At 36.6% G+C, this 16,202-nt stretch overlaps 1 protein-coding gene across 1 annotated transcript; it reads left to right on the top strand.

The window, feature by feature from the left end:
* Nucleotides 1-11,057: 11,057 nt before the first annotated feature.
* Nucleotides 11,058-13,604, top strand: LOC149746844 (myb/SANT-like DNA-binding domain-containing protein 7). Its single transcript, XM_089899284.1, is given in 3 exon segments — nt 11,058-12,532; nt 12,534-12,861; nt 12,864-13,604. Coding segments are annotated over 3 exon segments (1,236 nt in total). The 5' UTR covers nt 11,058-12,094; the 3' UTR covers nt 13,334-13,604.
* The last annotated feature ends 2,598 nt before the right edge of the window (nt 13,605-16,202 follow it).

Below are 16,202 nucleotides of genomic sequence, written 5' to 3'. Positions count from 1 at the left end.
AAAGGAAACCATAAACAAGACCAAAAGACAACGCTAAGAATGGGAGAAAATATTTGCAAATGAAGCAACTGACAAGGGATTAATCTCCAAAATTTACAAGCAGCTCATGCAGCTCAATAAGAAAAAAAGAAACAACCCAATCCCAAAATGGGCAGAAGACCTCAATAGACATTTCTCTGAAGAAGATATACAGTGTGCCAACAAACACATGAATGAATGCTCAACATCATTAATCATTAGAGAAATACAAATCAAAACTACAATGGGATATCATCTGACACCGGTCAGAATGGCCATCATCACAAAATCTAGAAACAATAAATGCCGGAAAGACTGTTTAGAAATGGGAACCATCTTGCACTGCTGGTGGGAATGTGAATTGGTACAGCCACTATTGTGAACAGTATGGAGGTTCCTTAAAAAACTAAAAATAGAGCTACCATATGACGCAGCAATCCCACTACTGGGCATATACCCTGAGAAAACCATAATTCAAAAAGGGTCATGTACCAAAATATTCATTTCAGCTCTATTTACAATAGCCAGGAGATGGAAGCAACCTAAGTATCCATCATTGGATGAACTGGTAAAGAAGATGTGGCACATATATACAATGGAATATTACTCAGCCATAGAAAGAAGTGAAATAGAGTTATTTGTATTGATGGACTTAGAGTCTGTCATACAGAGTGAAGTAAGTCAGAAAGAGAAAGACAAATACCATATGCTAACACATATATATGGAATCTAAGAAAAAAAATGTCATGAAGAACCTAGGGGTAAGACAGAAATAAAGACACACCTACTAGAGAATGGACTTGAGGATATGGGGAGGGGGAAGGGTAAGCTGTGACAAAGTGAGAGAGTGGCATGGACATATATACACTACCAAACGTAAAATAGATAGCTAGTGGGAAGCAGCCGCATAGAACACGGAGATCACCTCGGTGCTTTGTTACCACCTAGAGGGGTGGGTTAGGGAGGGTGGAAGTTAGGGAGACACAAGAGGGAAGAGATATGGGAACGTACGTATATGTATATCTGATTCACTTTGTTATAAAGCAGAAACTAACACACCATTGTAAAGCAATTATACTCCAATAAAGATGTAAATAAATAAGTTAATTTTGAGATAGGAAACTGAGAATTGGGTAAGGAGGATGGAGTCAAACTTATATAACGTTGTGTATATTGGCAGCATTTTGAAACAGATGAGATTTATTTTGGGGAACCAACCAGGAGAGGGCTGAGCTGCATGAAAGAAGGATGTTCACATAAATCTCTTCCTATTGTGCCTGTTTACATTTCTGAGAATCACTGAGGCATAACTACTTTAAGGAAGAGAGAAGAGCTAAACTTTGGAACTTAAAAAACGAGCAAAACCGACTGCATGTATGTTCAAAACACCACTACCATGCTACTCCTTGTTTTAACTGGCTTGTTTAATGGATTACTATGTAAAGTATCATAATTCCTAATTCCAGAATCTAATTGTTTAGTAAGATTTGGTTAGGCTGAATAAGTGAGTCAGAATAGTCTATCTATAATTTTACCACTAAGTGTACTCCAGTGATTTATGTTAAAAAAAACAAAGTTAGCTTTTCCTCTTGCTTCTCACAAGGGAATGTACAGATTACAAATAATGATATTCACTTCCATAAATGACAAACTACTATTTATTAGTTGTATAATAAGCACATTATGCCGAGTCACTGAAATTTGATACTCATAGAAGTTTAGGGTTAATTTAAGTCTATACTTTGATACATCCTAAGGTGTGGAAGGCTGCTCAATGCTTGACAACATTGCAAAGCTTTGCTAGTTATTTATACATAAAGATACTTGAAAACTCCAATAACTGTAGGAATCTTGCTTTGTTAACATCTCTGCCACTGGTGTTTTGCACTGGTTATTATTACTATTTTTTTAATTTTTGGCATGCAAATATTATTGACTTTTGCCTTATTAGTATAACTTTAGATTGCTGAAGTCTTTATGGTAAAAATTATTGTATTGTAATTCATGTTTGTATAAGTAATGTTTTGTCTTTAAAATTATCTAATATGTGGCTGTTAAGGCATGTGCGTATTATAGTTTAAATACAGGTAATTCACATTACTCATTTCTAACCTAAGTCCATTAAATTTTTTATTGTTCCAGTTAAAATATATCAGCCAATTTTTTAAAATAGAATTTATTATTTAGAGCAGTTTTAGATTTATAGCAAAATTGAGTTCACATATGTCACCTTCTCCCACACAATCATAGACTTTCCTACTGTCAACATCCCACATGAGATAGGTACACTTTTTACATTTGATGGGCCAACATTGATACATAATTACCACCAAACTTCATAGTTTACACTAGCGTTTACTTCTGGTGTCGTATGATATATGGGTTTTAACAAACATATGACAACATATGTCCACCATTATAGTTTTATGCACAATGGTTTAAATGCCCTAAAAACTCCCCAAACCCTACCTTTATCCCTTCTCCCCCACAAACTCCTGGCAGCCCCTATATTTTTACTGTTTCCATAGTTTTATCTTTTCCAGCTATGGCTGGAGTTGTACAGTATGCAGCCTTTTCAGATTGGCTTCTTTTACTTAGTGATATGCTTTTAAGGTCTCTCCATGTCTTTTCATGTCTTGACAGATACATTTTAGCGCTGAATAATATTTCTTTATGAATACACAGTAGTATATTTATCAATTGGCATACTGAATGATATCCTGGTTTCTTCCAAGTTTTGGTAATTATGCATAAAAGGGCTATACACATCTTTGTGCAGATTGTTATGTGGAGGTAAATTTTCAACTTATTTGGGTAAATACCAAGCAGTGTGATTGCTGGATCATATTATAAAAGCATGTTTAGTTTTGTAAGAAATCACCAAACTGACTTCCAAAGAACCATTTTACAACCCCTCCAGCAATTAATGATAACTTCTGTTACATCCTCACCAGAATTTGTTGTTGTCAATGTGTTAGACTTTAGTATATGTATTTTGATCCATTTCATATTTTTTCTGAAGGTCTATTTTTATATTTACATTTTTGCCTGTGGATGTCAAACAGCATTTATTGAAAAATGTATCCTTTCTTCATTGAATTTGCCTTTGCTCATTTGTCAAAGATCAGTTGAAAATATTTTTGTGGATCTATTTCTGGGCCATTGATTTAGTTGTCTATTCTTGTTGATGTGATGGATTACATTAATTGATTTTCAGAAATTGAACCTGCTTGAACACCTGAAATAAATCCCACATAATTATAGTGTATAATTCTTTCTATATATTGCAGGTTTAATTTTCTGCTATATTGTTGAGGAGTTTTGCATTTGTGTTTATGAAAGGTATTGGTCTTTAGCTTTCTTTGCATGTACTGTCCTTGGTTTTGGTATTAGGGTAATGCTGATCTCAAAGAATGGGTTAGTAAGTATTCCTTCTACTTTTATCTTCTGGATGGTATTGTTGGAAATTAGTATAATTACTCATTTAAGTGTTTGGTTAGAGTTCACCTGTGAACTAATCCAAGACTGGTGCTTTCTTTTTTGTAATGTTATCAATTATTAGTACAACTTCTTTAATATATATAGTCCTATTTAGATTGTCTATTTCTTCTTCTGTAAGTTTTAGTAGATTGTGTCTTTGAAGAAATTGTTCCATCTCAAACTTGTGAGCATAGTGTTGTTCATAATATTCCTTTACTATTTTTTGTCCATGTGATCTGTATTGATAGACCCCTTTCATTTCTTATATTAGTAGTTATGTCTTCTCTTGTCTTGGGTACCCAGGATAGAGGCTTATGATTTTATTGCTCTTTTTACAGAGCCATCTTTATTTTCTATGATTTTTAAATTGATTTCTTGTTTTTAATTTCACTGATTTCTCCTCTAATTATTATTTTATCCTACATCCTTTAGATTGAATTTTCTTTTAGTCATAGTTTTTGCAGTCTGAGAAGGAGGAAGAACAGATTTTCTTGTGATCTCCCTGCCTCAGCTAACTATTTTGTTCAAATAAATTTGAGAAATAGTAAGGTAGATGGTCACCTTCCAGTTGTCCAAAAGAAAAATTTTAAAGTCTGATAGTTTTATTAAAATTAAACAAAGAGATAATTAAGTTGGCTAGTTGAGAATTTCCATTATATATAATTAGATTTAATGAAATTAATACATTAATTTGTTAAACATATGAACTTAGTGCAGAAGAACAAGGGTAACTGAACATGATCCAATCTTTTGCTCTTAAATAAAGCTCCAATTACTCTTAAGAAACAATATAGTGAGAAAGTCAATAACTAATCAAATAATCATGAAAATACACATAAAATTATTGTGTTTAATTTGTTCACTGGTTTACCCCTATTGCCTAGCACAGTATGTGGTGGGAAATACTCAATAAATGTTGAATGAACTAGTTAGCAAATAAAACTGCAATATGGGTTATGAAATCAGGTCATCGGATTCTGTGAGAATACATAACAGGAATAAATTATGTTCAAAACTAACATGGGTGGTTCAAGAAGATTCTCTGTATGAAACGGTGCTTGAACTGAAGTCTAAGAAATGAATCAGGGTAAGAGGTGAGAGACATTCCAGATGGATAAGTTCTATTCTACATGTACAACAACCCTGTGGATGGAGAGAACATGACCATAAGAATTGTAACATGGTCAGTGCACCACAAGAACACAGAACAGGGAGTGGGTGAACATGAAAATGATGAAATGGAAGGTAGGAAACAGTCTATCTTGGATTTTCTAGACATTGTTAGATATTTTGTTATGTTTGTACTTGTCACTTAGACATACACGCTATTTATTTTCAAAGAATAGAAGCAAGTGACTGCAATTTTCATAGTACATAACCTATTTTTAAATCATAATTGCTTGGTAATATAATGTGTAAAATTTAATATAGTACATCATTCCTATCATGACAGAAATAGAACATAGGGAATATATCTGCCCCAGCAATGAAATTGGAGACAAAGGTGAAAATAAACCATGAAGTGATTATAAGGAAATGAAAAAGCTGTTCATGATTCATTGTGGAAGTGACTTACAAGCTCTTATTTCAGCTGGTTGCAGTATGTTATACTGAACTGGCAGGAAACATCAAATTGTCAAATCAGAATCTCAGAAATTAGACATCTTTTTAGAGTAATCAGCTTTACTCATAAGTACAAATATACATATAATAAAATGTATAGGCAAAGCACAAGGTATTGAGATATGTGATGTGGTTTCCTAGGACCTTTTTATTTTTTTTTTCTAATATTGGACACATGCTTTCTGTTCCCAAGTAACAGATGCATTCTCTGTGTGAGATTGACATGTCATTTCATACAGCGGGGATCATTTAACTTTTGAAACACCTCCACGTTATACCCCAGATGGTCAACTAGCTTATGTGACATTTTTCAGGTCCACCCACAGCAGGAGGATCACAGACACCCTGTATTTGGCATGCCTGAGTTAGGAGTAGGAATCCTTAGGTATCCGTCCAGCTGCACTATCCTAACATCAATTCCCACAAGTTTCAAAATTGTTTTCCATTTTCCTTACTGAGAATCAAACCCTTCCTGAACCAATCTAGTGCCTGGAATCATAATAACATGAACTGCTCTATTTAGCTCTGTTTCCATCAAGTTGTGGTCTGTTGAAATGTTCCTAATAAAAGATAACACCCAAATTTTGTCTTTTCCTAGAAGCTACTGTTGATACTACTCTCCTGCCTCCCCCCACCCTGTTCCGGTTCAACAGATTAGATTCCCTAAGAAGTCATTGCAGCAAACCAGGTCAAGCTTATGCTTCCCATGACATTTTGGTCACTGCTTTGGGGTGTCAATCTCTTGCCTTAGGGTCCAGGTTTATGACCACAATCATTTTTCTGACCCTTAGACTTCCTTTATGATTTCTCCCCTTTTAGCCTGTCTTGACTAGGAATTCCCAGCTTAGTGCAGTCTTAGTCAACTATCTTTCTCTTTCCAAAATTGAAAGTACTTTTATATAAGGGCCAATTTAACCAAATAAGAGATTGTAGAATTACTGAGTAGGTATTTAAGTTAGAATGGTAAAAATGATAATTGATTCACTCTTTACATTGCCTGCTCAGAAGTAGGAGAAAGAAAATTTATCTCGAAGAATACTGAAAAATTTATATGCAAGACAGTGTTCTATGTTCCGTAAATAATAGAAAAAATGAAAATACATGATTTCTGTTTTGATACTCTTAAAATAACAATTGTAACACTCCTTGAGTTCCATATTTGCATTCCTTCTTTAGAAAGATAAATTAATAGATTGTGCTTATATTTTCAAGTGATTTCTGATATAGTAATATTATAAAATGATTTGTTAAACAATATCTGTTTCAAATACTCTTTTTCAAAGCCAAAAAAACGTGTTACTAGAACATGTGTGCTTCTACTACAATCTTCTTAAGATTGAATTTAATATCACTATAAAATAACTAAAAGTAGATAAAATCTGGTCATATATAATATATTAAAAATCAGACTATTTGTGTTCACTTTCTTAAAAATAGGAACTTTCATATTTTTCAGAGAGCATTTGTCTTTTTGAGTTTGTCTGAATAAATTCAGACACACTTGATGATTCAATCTCTCTAAGCAGAGAAGCTCCTGTATCCAGGGAAACCAGTCTGGGTGGCCAGGACCTAAAGTTAAGACAGGAGGGGCCCTGCTATCCGGGATGTAAGGAAGAAATCTGCTAGCCTTCTCTTTTAGTCAAGGCTTCTTTTTGTCTGTGATGCCTCCTGACCAATCTGGAAACACACCTATGCCCTTAGTCATGTTTGTTATCTATCACCTTACTGTCTGTAGCCACAATCCACCCATGGAGATGACAGTCACAATCAAAAGCAAACTTTTTCAGATCTGTACTGGTGTCCATGGTTCCACATGTCAGCAAGGAAACTACAGAAGGAACAGCAGTTATCTCTTGAATCACAGTGAGAAACTTCTGTGATCTTCACTTAGCAGCTGCTTTCTCAGAGTCACTGAGCCAAAAAGACTGGCCCGTGTTTAATATAGTGTGAGAATTTAAGTAAGTTCCAGAATCAGAATGACTGGTTTGAAATCTTGACTTTGCCATTTGTCACCTGTCAAGATCTTAGTGAATTACTTAACCATGTTGAGGCTCTGTAAACTTATCCAATAAATAAGGGTAACTATAGAGGCTAATTTAGAAATGTTGGGTGGATTAAATAAGAAAATGTATCTAAAGGGTTTATTATGGTGTGGGAATAAAATAATAACTACTTAGTAATGACACCTGCTAGTATTTTTGTGATGTGCTCACCCCTTCTCTTCTTTGACTTCTGAGTATACAAAAAATGTACATGTACGTAGCTAAATGTATTGGAGAATATGTTTTATGACAAAGGCTAAATTATATTTTCATGATATTATGCAAATCTTAGGTGTGAGATTTGCACTGTCTGCTGTGTCTACAGAAACAAAAGAGCAAGATAATGGAGTCTTTGAACAAATTTCAAATCTGTTCACATTGTCCTAGGATGAGGCTGTGGGCTTGACTCTCTTACTTAGCCTTGGCAGTAGAGAGGGAGATAAATGCTCTGTCCTTTCTGCTTAGTCCTTACCTAGCCTTGATTGCCCAGCTCATAACTTGGGTAAGAGTCTTTACCAGTTCTTGATTGAGAGAAGAATGAACAGAGAGCATATGACTCCATCTTGGAAAGGAAATGTCCTGATTCCTATTAATCCATGCAGCAAGGAGAGCAAGAAGAATGAGGGAGAGGAATGTAGCATGTTTTAAATGATACTTGATGTCTAATAAAGTGAACCCTCTATACCTCTAATAAGTCATGACCCAGTGGATGTCAGTCTCTGAAACATCCACTCCTTTATAAAGGTGATGATAAAAAGCTCCCTTCCCAATGTTCTCTGCATAGGGAATGAATATTTCCTTTCTTAGATAAACCAAGACAGCTTCTTAAATGAATAGGCATAAGCCTCTTCTTTCCTCTAATCACACATTAGATAGATGGATAAGTAGATTATTGTAATTATCATCATCTCATCATTATAGTTATTACAATTTTAATTACTTACCTGATTAACTGCAATTCTTACTTTGATCGTTCATTCCAGGACAGTTATGAAAAAAAAAACAAAAAACACAGAATTTCATCTATCACTGCAAAATAATGACAAAAATTAAAGTCATTGGTGGCCAGAGTTCCTTCCTTCATTTTCTATGAAACATTCCATGATTGCCATCAACATGGACTTTGCAGACACAGTGTGATCCTGTCAACAACCTGTCACTCTGCTTGTGCTCTCAATCAGGGCAAGTCTACCAAGCTTTGCTCTTACAAACCATTCATTTTCCTTTTCATTATTGCCACTATAAAGTTGTTGACCTAAAACAAATAGACTGTCAGTTATTTCTCTAGCAAAAATGGGTTTATTCAGGATCAGTAGAGAATTGCAATTCAGGGTCTGCAACCATGATGAGCCATGTGCAACTTCCCAGCACAGCAAGGGAAGGAAAACTCTCTTATAGTGGAGAAAAGGAAGTTGGGGGAGAGGGGGCTACTGTAAAAAAGGAGTCTATACCTTTTCATTGGCTGGGTTTTTTCCAGGAAAAAGAGGAGTCCTTCTTCTTCCCGTTGGGTTATGTTATCTTTGCAGGGCATAAGAGTTCCCCCTTCTGGTCTGCTGACCCTATTTAATTGAGGTTTATTAATTTTTTATAAACACACATTTGAAATATAAACAAGGCTTTATTATCTAGAAAAAGGAAATTCTGCTAGAAATTGAAAGATGGCATAAATTGTAAAGTAAATGCTTATTTTATATTGAGCCCTCTGTTTAAAAGTATGTCAATTAAAATATCACTCAACATCTAATCATATCAACTGTGAGATTAAAATAAAGGTTTTAATGTAAGTCCATGTTTGAATTACTGAAATGCAATACATCATATATAGTATATAATATGTATGGTTATATCTGGCTGTGCATATCATTATTACTATCTGAATATAAGTTAATGATATTAGTCCCCATCTACTTAAGTAATACAAATGCTAATTGAGCATACACTCTTCACCAGCTACATTTTTCAGAATGAATAGAAACTTGTCCACATAAATTATCTTTGTAGGAATCACTCTCCCTATTTGGGGATATATTTCAATAAAACAACAGTCTGAAGAAAATCAAGAATGTTTGGTTGGTGACATTACAATAGTTCATGCAGTGCAGGAGCTTTGGAAACAAGCAAGAAAATAAAAGAGGTAAAGCAGGTGATGAGATAAAGTGCCATTTCTTCCAACAATGAGGTTTCCTGAATTTCAGTACTTGGTTATATAATGCACTGACCTTAAAAGCAGCAACTATTCTGCTACTATGTTAGTTACAGACATTTTCTGTGCCCTGTTTTGTTCTGTTGTTTTGGTGAAAGAGGGTGAAATATTTATTCTATTACTAGAAAGTAGAATGGTCTGTTAATCCCTGAAATTTGCCTTGTTTAGTAAAATTAAAAAGTTATATTTTTATTTAAAATATTAACTAAGCCAAATTTTACTGTTTTATGTGTTCATTAAAAAAATAAGTTACTGATTGAAACATGCATTTATAAATTATAAAGCAGTAAGTAAAGTTTGTTCTAATTTAAAAATATACAATACGTTTAATAGTATGGGTTCTACTATTTAAATAATGCTCATGGTGAAATGAAGAATAAAGAAATCAACTAATGAATGTGGTGAAGAGTGTGGTTAATGGATTTTACAAATTTCTCGGTCTTGAACTCATTTAAGAATGAAATTTCAACATTTTTATACCCAGGGCCAGAGACTTGTGAAGTCCTTAATTAATTTGCTTTTTCAACAGCTTTTTTTTTTTTTTTAAGCTCTATGGTGATCTAGATGGTTATTTTTCTTCTAAAAAATTGAGGAATCCATAGAACCTCTGCTAACTTTCTATGAGGAAAAGGATAAAGCTAACTAAAAAAACAAAAAAAAACCTGATTTTTATTCCCTATACATAGGTTGATATTTGAATTATTTATTGTCAGCATGGTTTTCCACTACAATTTTGACCATGTACAATATATAAACATTTCTGCCTTTGATAAGCTGACTTACCAAACTAAAATTCTATCTAGCATCATATTTGTTCTGAACATCTTTTGTGTATACATTTATATTTTATGGTAAACTCAGTATAAAACTTTTTAATTAAACAATTTGAACACATGCATGTGTATATATCAAACAATTTTCAGATTTTTACATTTGACAGTGAAAACTGAATGCTATTTTTGGAGAGCTCCATGACAAATGAGCTCTTAATTGTACTTTGCTCCATGAATTCTGGGCTCCATTTAGATGGTACCCAGATCTCTTTAAGTAAACTCAAATGAAAAAACAGAAAGAATTAAGCAATTAATAGCCTGGTTATAAAAAGATTGTCTGATTTAACATTAATTGTAGTTGACATTATTAATAGTTTATTTATAAAATTTAACACTTAAAATGGCTATAAATTAGCTGTCCATTTCCCTCTTTTTAAATATGAGGGAACTGAACCATATAGGTAGAGAGTATTAGAGACTATATGTTAAACCTATGTATTTTAGATCTAAAGACTACATTCTTCACTATGACAATGTGTTGATTTAATATGCTTAGAAAGCATATGCATAATAATTCACCTCTCTGTATTATTTGCCCATGACCACTCTATAGGTACCCTTCAAACAGCTTATACATATAACAGTGTTTATTTAACTGTACTTAAAGTGCATTCAATTAAATTACGACAACACTGAGAAAATACATTTGGCTCACAATTTCAAATTATACTCAAAAGAAAGATATGTTACATGTTTTTCTCCCTCAAATATGATATCTTAATTTTCCTTTATCAGAATAATTTTCTTCTTATAACCAGTGTGCTTTGAGATGGCTATCTGGTTTGTAGCTAACGTATCTTGTTCATAGATAATTATTGTGTGGTAGGATAACATTCAGGATTTGTTTTTTAAGGCAAGAGTAATTAAGTAAGTCACAAATCTTATATAACTTAAATTACCATTTATACATAATGTTATGACAATAAAATATATTTTAAAAAGTGAAAACAAATAAAAATTATTTTGTTTATAATCTATTAGCATACGATAATGACATTTTTTAATTTTCCATTTTGTTTTCTAAATTTTATTAATTATAAAAATGTTATTCTTTTATGTCATTGCAAAACTGTCTTTCATATTGCTTACATGTAAATGTTCAGTCATGTCATTATATGTAAGTAGGAATTTTCAGCAGTTACTACACGCCTAGGATTTCTAGGCATCTTCATGTACTCAGCTATCCTGGCTTCCCGTTTTGCAGTGTGTTCTAATAGTAATGTTGATGGTTCAGAGGTGAAACTGATTTAATCCAAAATGTCAATATTACTATTTAAGATTAGCTTTTTATACAGAATTGGTATGTTTAATGCTACCCACCAATAATAGTTTGTTTCTTTGTAATGTCAGGACCCAATGTAGTATGATTTGTTTGAGAAAAGAGGTTATTATCTTACTTGCATTTATTTCAACTGCTCCATGCTTCAAAATCTAATCATTTTTCACACTTACTCAAAAAAAAATTTTTTTTAATCCTAAACACTTCATATATCTATACAAACAAAGAGGAAAAGAAAATAAATCATTAGTAAGCAAGCGCAAAATAATCTATCACATACTAGAAATTCCAAGGACTATTCTCCAAAATATAGTATTAATAAATCTAGGGCCGGGTGCTGTTGTGGTGCAGGGGCCACTCATTACTGCTACCGCCATCTCTGCCACCTCATGGCGGCCATCGGGGTTCACCTAGGCTGCACAACAACCTGTGCGGCCATCTATAAGGGTGGCCGGGCTGATGTGGTTGCCAATGATGCAGGTGACAGAGTCACTCCAGCTGTTTTTGCTTACTCAGAAAATGAAGAGGTTGTTGGATTGGCAGCAAAACAAAGTAGAATAAGGAATATTTCAAATACAGTAATGAAAGTAAAGCAGATCCTTGGCAGAAGCCAGAAATGCGGTCCTTGGACCTGGCTTCTCAGCAATTAGCCCTGAGAGGGAAGAATCGCCTGGCTCCTGGAGATAGACCAGAGCACACAGAGCCTCCCCACACCTTCAGATCAGCACCTTGCTGCCAGGAGCCTCCTCCAGCTAGCCTTCCTTCGCAGTCCGCTATGGCCACTTCCAATAGCAGTGCGGGCATCCGGTGGTCCAGACAGGAGACACGGATGCTTCTCTCCATACTAGGCGAGGCACAGTATATTCAGCGCCTCCAGACCATACATCACAATGCAGACGTCTACCAGGCTGTGTCTAAGCAGATGCAGCAGGAAGGCTTCTGCTGCACTGAGCGTCAGTGTCGCTCCAAGTTCAAAGTCCTGAAGGTATTATATTTAAAGGTCTATGTGGCCCACGCCACAAGTATGGGTGATCCACCACACCGTCCCTTTTATAGATACGTTGGATCACCTTCTCGGAAATCAGATAGTGACTGATACAGAAAACTTAATGGAGGAGGTTGCTTGGGCCCAGCACTGTGTTCAGAACTTGACGGCCCCTGCCATCCCAGGGGAAGAGGGAACCAGCATTCTGGGACCAAAAAGGACTCAGGCAGCAAATCATCAGCCTATCTTGAAAACAGTTAAGGAATCAGATGAGGATTGTCAACTGAGGATCAGTGACCAGATGAGAGAAACCAGTGACCTTGAGGACACCTGGGATGAATCCTTGGGTGCAGGGTGCTCTCAAGGAATCCCCAGCTACAGCAGCTCCCACCACCTTTTCAGCGTGCTCCCTGTCAGAGCAGCCCCATGACCAGACTGGGAGTGTCTGGTGAGCCCAGCCCCTGCACAAGCTCCGGCCGAAACATTCCCGGGGTGGCCTCGGCATGGCGGCCTCCAGTCTCCTCCTCCAGAGTTCCTTTTGTTTCTGGTGGGGATGGGTCTTTGACCAGTGAGCCCCCTCCCAGGTGGGCAAGGTGAAGAAGGTGGTCAGTGGCCAGAACTATTGCAGCCAAGTTGGCAGAAAACAGGAGATTGGCACGAGAACTTTCAAAGTGGGAGGAAGAAAAATTGGACCGGCTGATTGCCATTGGCGAGGAGGCCAGTGCTCAGCAGGACCCTGCCAATGAGCTGTGCAGAGATGCTGTGGTCGCGGTTAGACACTCGGCCACAGCGGTAGAAGAGGCAACCGGTGCTTTATAGATAGGGCTTGAAAAGTTTCTTCAGAGGTTAATTTCAAACACCAAAAGTTAGTTGATCACACAAGGCTGTATTTCCTTCTCTGGCAGAGGCCCGGGTCCAACAGCTGCCTTCTGGTACCCTGGCTCCTTTTTCGTGTCTTCAGAAAAAAAAAGAGTGGATGGACCATTAAGGTGCAGATGGGTAGGAATATATTTGCTTCTCCCAAGAGTCTCCACTAGTTGAAAGGCCTTTCAGAAACATGAGTGGTGGCCTGGTACAATGGAAGTAGCCAAGCCCAGAGAGCTAGTTAGCCCTGGCTTCATCACTGATGTGCGACAATTTAGTTTACCTCTCAACACCAGTTTCCTCGGCTGTTAAAAGGGGGCAACCTGCCTACCTCACAGCGTTGTTGCGAGGATCAGATGGTTTAAATAGATGTGAAAGGATTTAAAAGTTTAAAAGCACTATACACATGGAAGTTATTAAAGCATATGACCCTGGCCGAGATCAGGCTAGGGTGAGGCACAAGATATAGGGTGAGCTGACAAGATATAGAATTAAGGTTGTATACCAAGACCTCATTGCTTGAATCTACTAGTTTAACTTGACTGCTTCCTGGAGTTTACAATCTTCATTTCTTTAAATCTCTCTTTAGCTCATTAGGCTAATATAGACACAACATGTATTAGTACATTTATCTCTTATATTTTCACTGCTTTGTCTGTGACATGCCCACTAGCACACACTCAATGGTCAAACCATATTCCCCTCCATTTTACTAGTCCTTAGTCTCTTAACACTATGGATATAATTCAGAACTGACAGGGAGCCACAGTCGTGTGTTTTGGTTCATGTTAATCTTTGATATAATAAGAAATTGGCTGTCTTATAAAATATTACATGCTAGTAAATTCTTTGCATTCCATATTTTTTAGGTTCCTTGATTATGCATAATTATATATCTTTAGCTTTGGTTTGCCATTTGGACATCGTGGAAACAATTTGGATTATATAAGTTTCCCAAATGCTTTTAGCTAATTTTGTTCTTCTCTGTTAGCCTTTTTTCTGTCTAGTATGTTACAGAAGGCAAGCCCTAGAAAACTCTTCTTCTAGGGAATTTTCCAAAGTCACTTTTTCTTACAAGATATAGACAGAAGTTCACCTCGTTAATGGCATATGATGGAATAGAACAGCTTTGGGAACAGTTGGGAGGTGTGGATAAGGATAAATTACCTGCAATAGGTAACTCTTTGTAAGCACCAACCCTCCACAAATCCATCCCCTTTTCCCTCCAAAACACATACACTTCCTAGAGGAGATATGATGGTGTTGAGCCATGCTTCCAATTTACTCTAGAAGGGAAGCCATTTACCAGCCATCGTTAACGTAACTTAAAGCTCTTAGTGGTTATTTAGCACTTTCAGAAAGTACAAAAAGGAGACTTGGAATTTAAAAAGCTTTCCTCTAATCAAGAGGCTGAAAAAATGTGCAGGCATGTTGGGAGAGGTTTTATTTTATATTTTGCCAGCTTGATTGCTTACCTAAATGCTGGAAATACCAATGCTGGAGAAATGGTCCAAATCACAGTGGGAACATACTGGAAGCAGGAATAGATGGCAAGCTTCTCTGATGAATGGGCAATTATGTTGAAGCAGCATGAGGTAGAACACACTGGAGTCTAGTCAGAACCCCCAGATTCTAATGCTGCCATAGTTCGTTACATTGAGCAAATCACTTGCCCTTTTTGTGCCTCAGTTTCTTTATCTCTAAAATGAGAGGTTCGTACTAGATGACTTTTCTCATACCTTCCAGTTCTAAAAAATTAGATGAATAGCATAACAACAGGCAAAATGAAATTCTGATTGCAATATTTTCAGTCACAGCAGCGTATTAATGTATGTGAATTACTGGTAACAATTGTGCTTTAAGGAAGCGTTCTACAGTATTAATATTTATGAATGTACTCGTGAACTTCTATAAGCACCACACCCAGACACAGATTCCTTTCTTTAAAGGAGCATATGTTTAAGACACGGAAGTGGAGATATATATATATATATATATATATATATATTTTTTTTTCCTCAGTTGTTTTAGGACCTTACGTGGAGGGGTCCATGTCAGTTACAACTGGATAATGCCACTGTAGATAGGTAGACTTTCCAGAAAAACAGGAAAGGACTTGAACGAGTTAGGCCTGTACTATATTTATCTATTAATGGTAGCAAAGTACACAGGCAGGGATTTATTTGAGATAAGAGAAGTGCTAAAGAGCAGAAGTCAAGGTGAACTTTGGAGGTAGTAGCGTGCAGATCTAATGGGCAAGAACAACTTTAAGGTTGGGAATAAAACTAAAGGGAAAAATCTTTAAAAAGTAAACAGGGGCTTCCCCGGTGGCGTAGTGGTTGAGAGTCCACCTGCCGATGCAGGGGACACGGGTTCGTGCCCCGGTCCAGGAGGATCCCACATGCCACAGAGCGGCTAGGCCGGTGAGCCATGGACGCTGAGCCTGCACGTCCAGAGTCTGTGCTCCACAACGGGAGAGGCCACAACAGTGAGAGGCCCACGTACCACAAAAAAATAAAAAAAAAAAAGTAAACAGAAAAAACAGGTCAAATCTTGTGAAGAGGAGGGAAGTCATAATAAGGGGAGGCTGTAGAGAAACAGGCCCAGAAATCCTGTCTGAGCTCTAGGCCCAGCCATGACCCCCTGTCAGTCTACAGGCAGGTCACTTCACCATTCTGTACCTCAGGCCCCTCACTTATCCAGTGGGATGCTATCCCAGCTACCACGCAGGAGCTGTGTGAGGGCCCAGTGGACAGATGAATGTAAAGACAGATGCTTCCAGACATAGTGGGCTGTGTACTGGGCTCTGTACTGGGGGAAGAAGCCCGGTAGCACCCGAGTGCTGGTGAGTGAGAGGCAGGGGCCTGCTGACTGC

Source organism: Delphinapterus leucas, chromosome 18 (assembly GCF_059928025.1).
Source record: "Delphinapterus leucas isolate spDelLeu-1000000601 "Yukka" chromosome 18, BTC_Dleu_Yukka2, whole genome shotgun sequence".
In the NCBI taxonomy this organism is placed as follows: Eukaryota; Metazoa; Chordata; class Mammalia; order Artiodactyla; family Monodontidae; genus Delphinapterus; species Delphinapterus leucas.
This window is presented reverse-complemented; position numbering and strand designations above follow the sequence as displayed.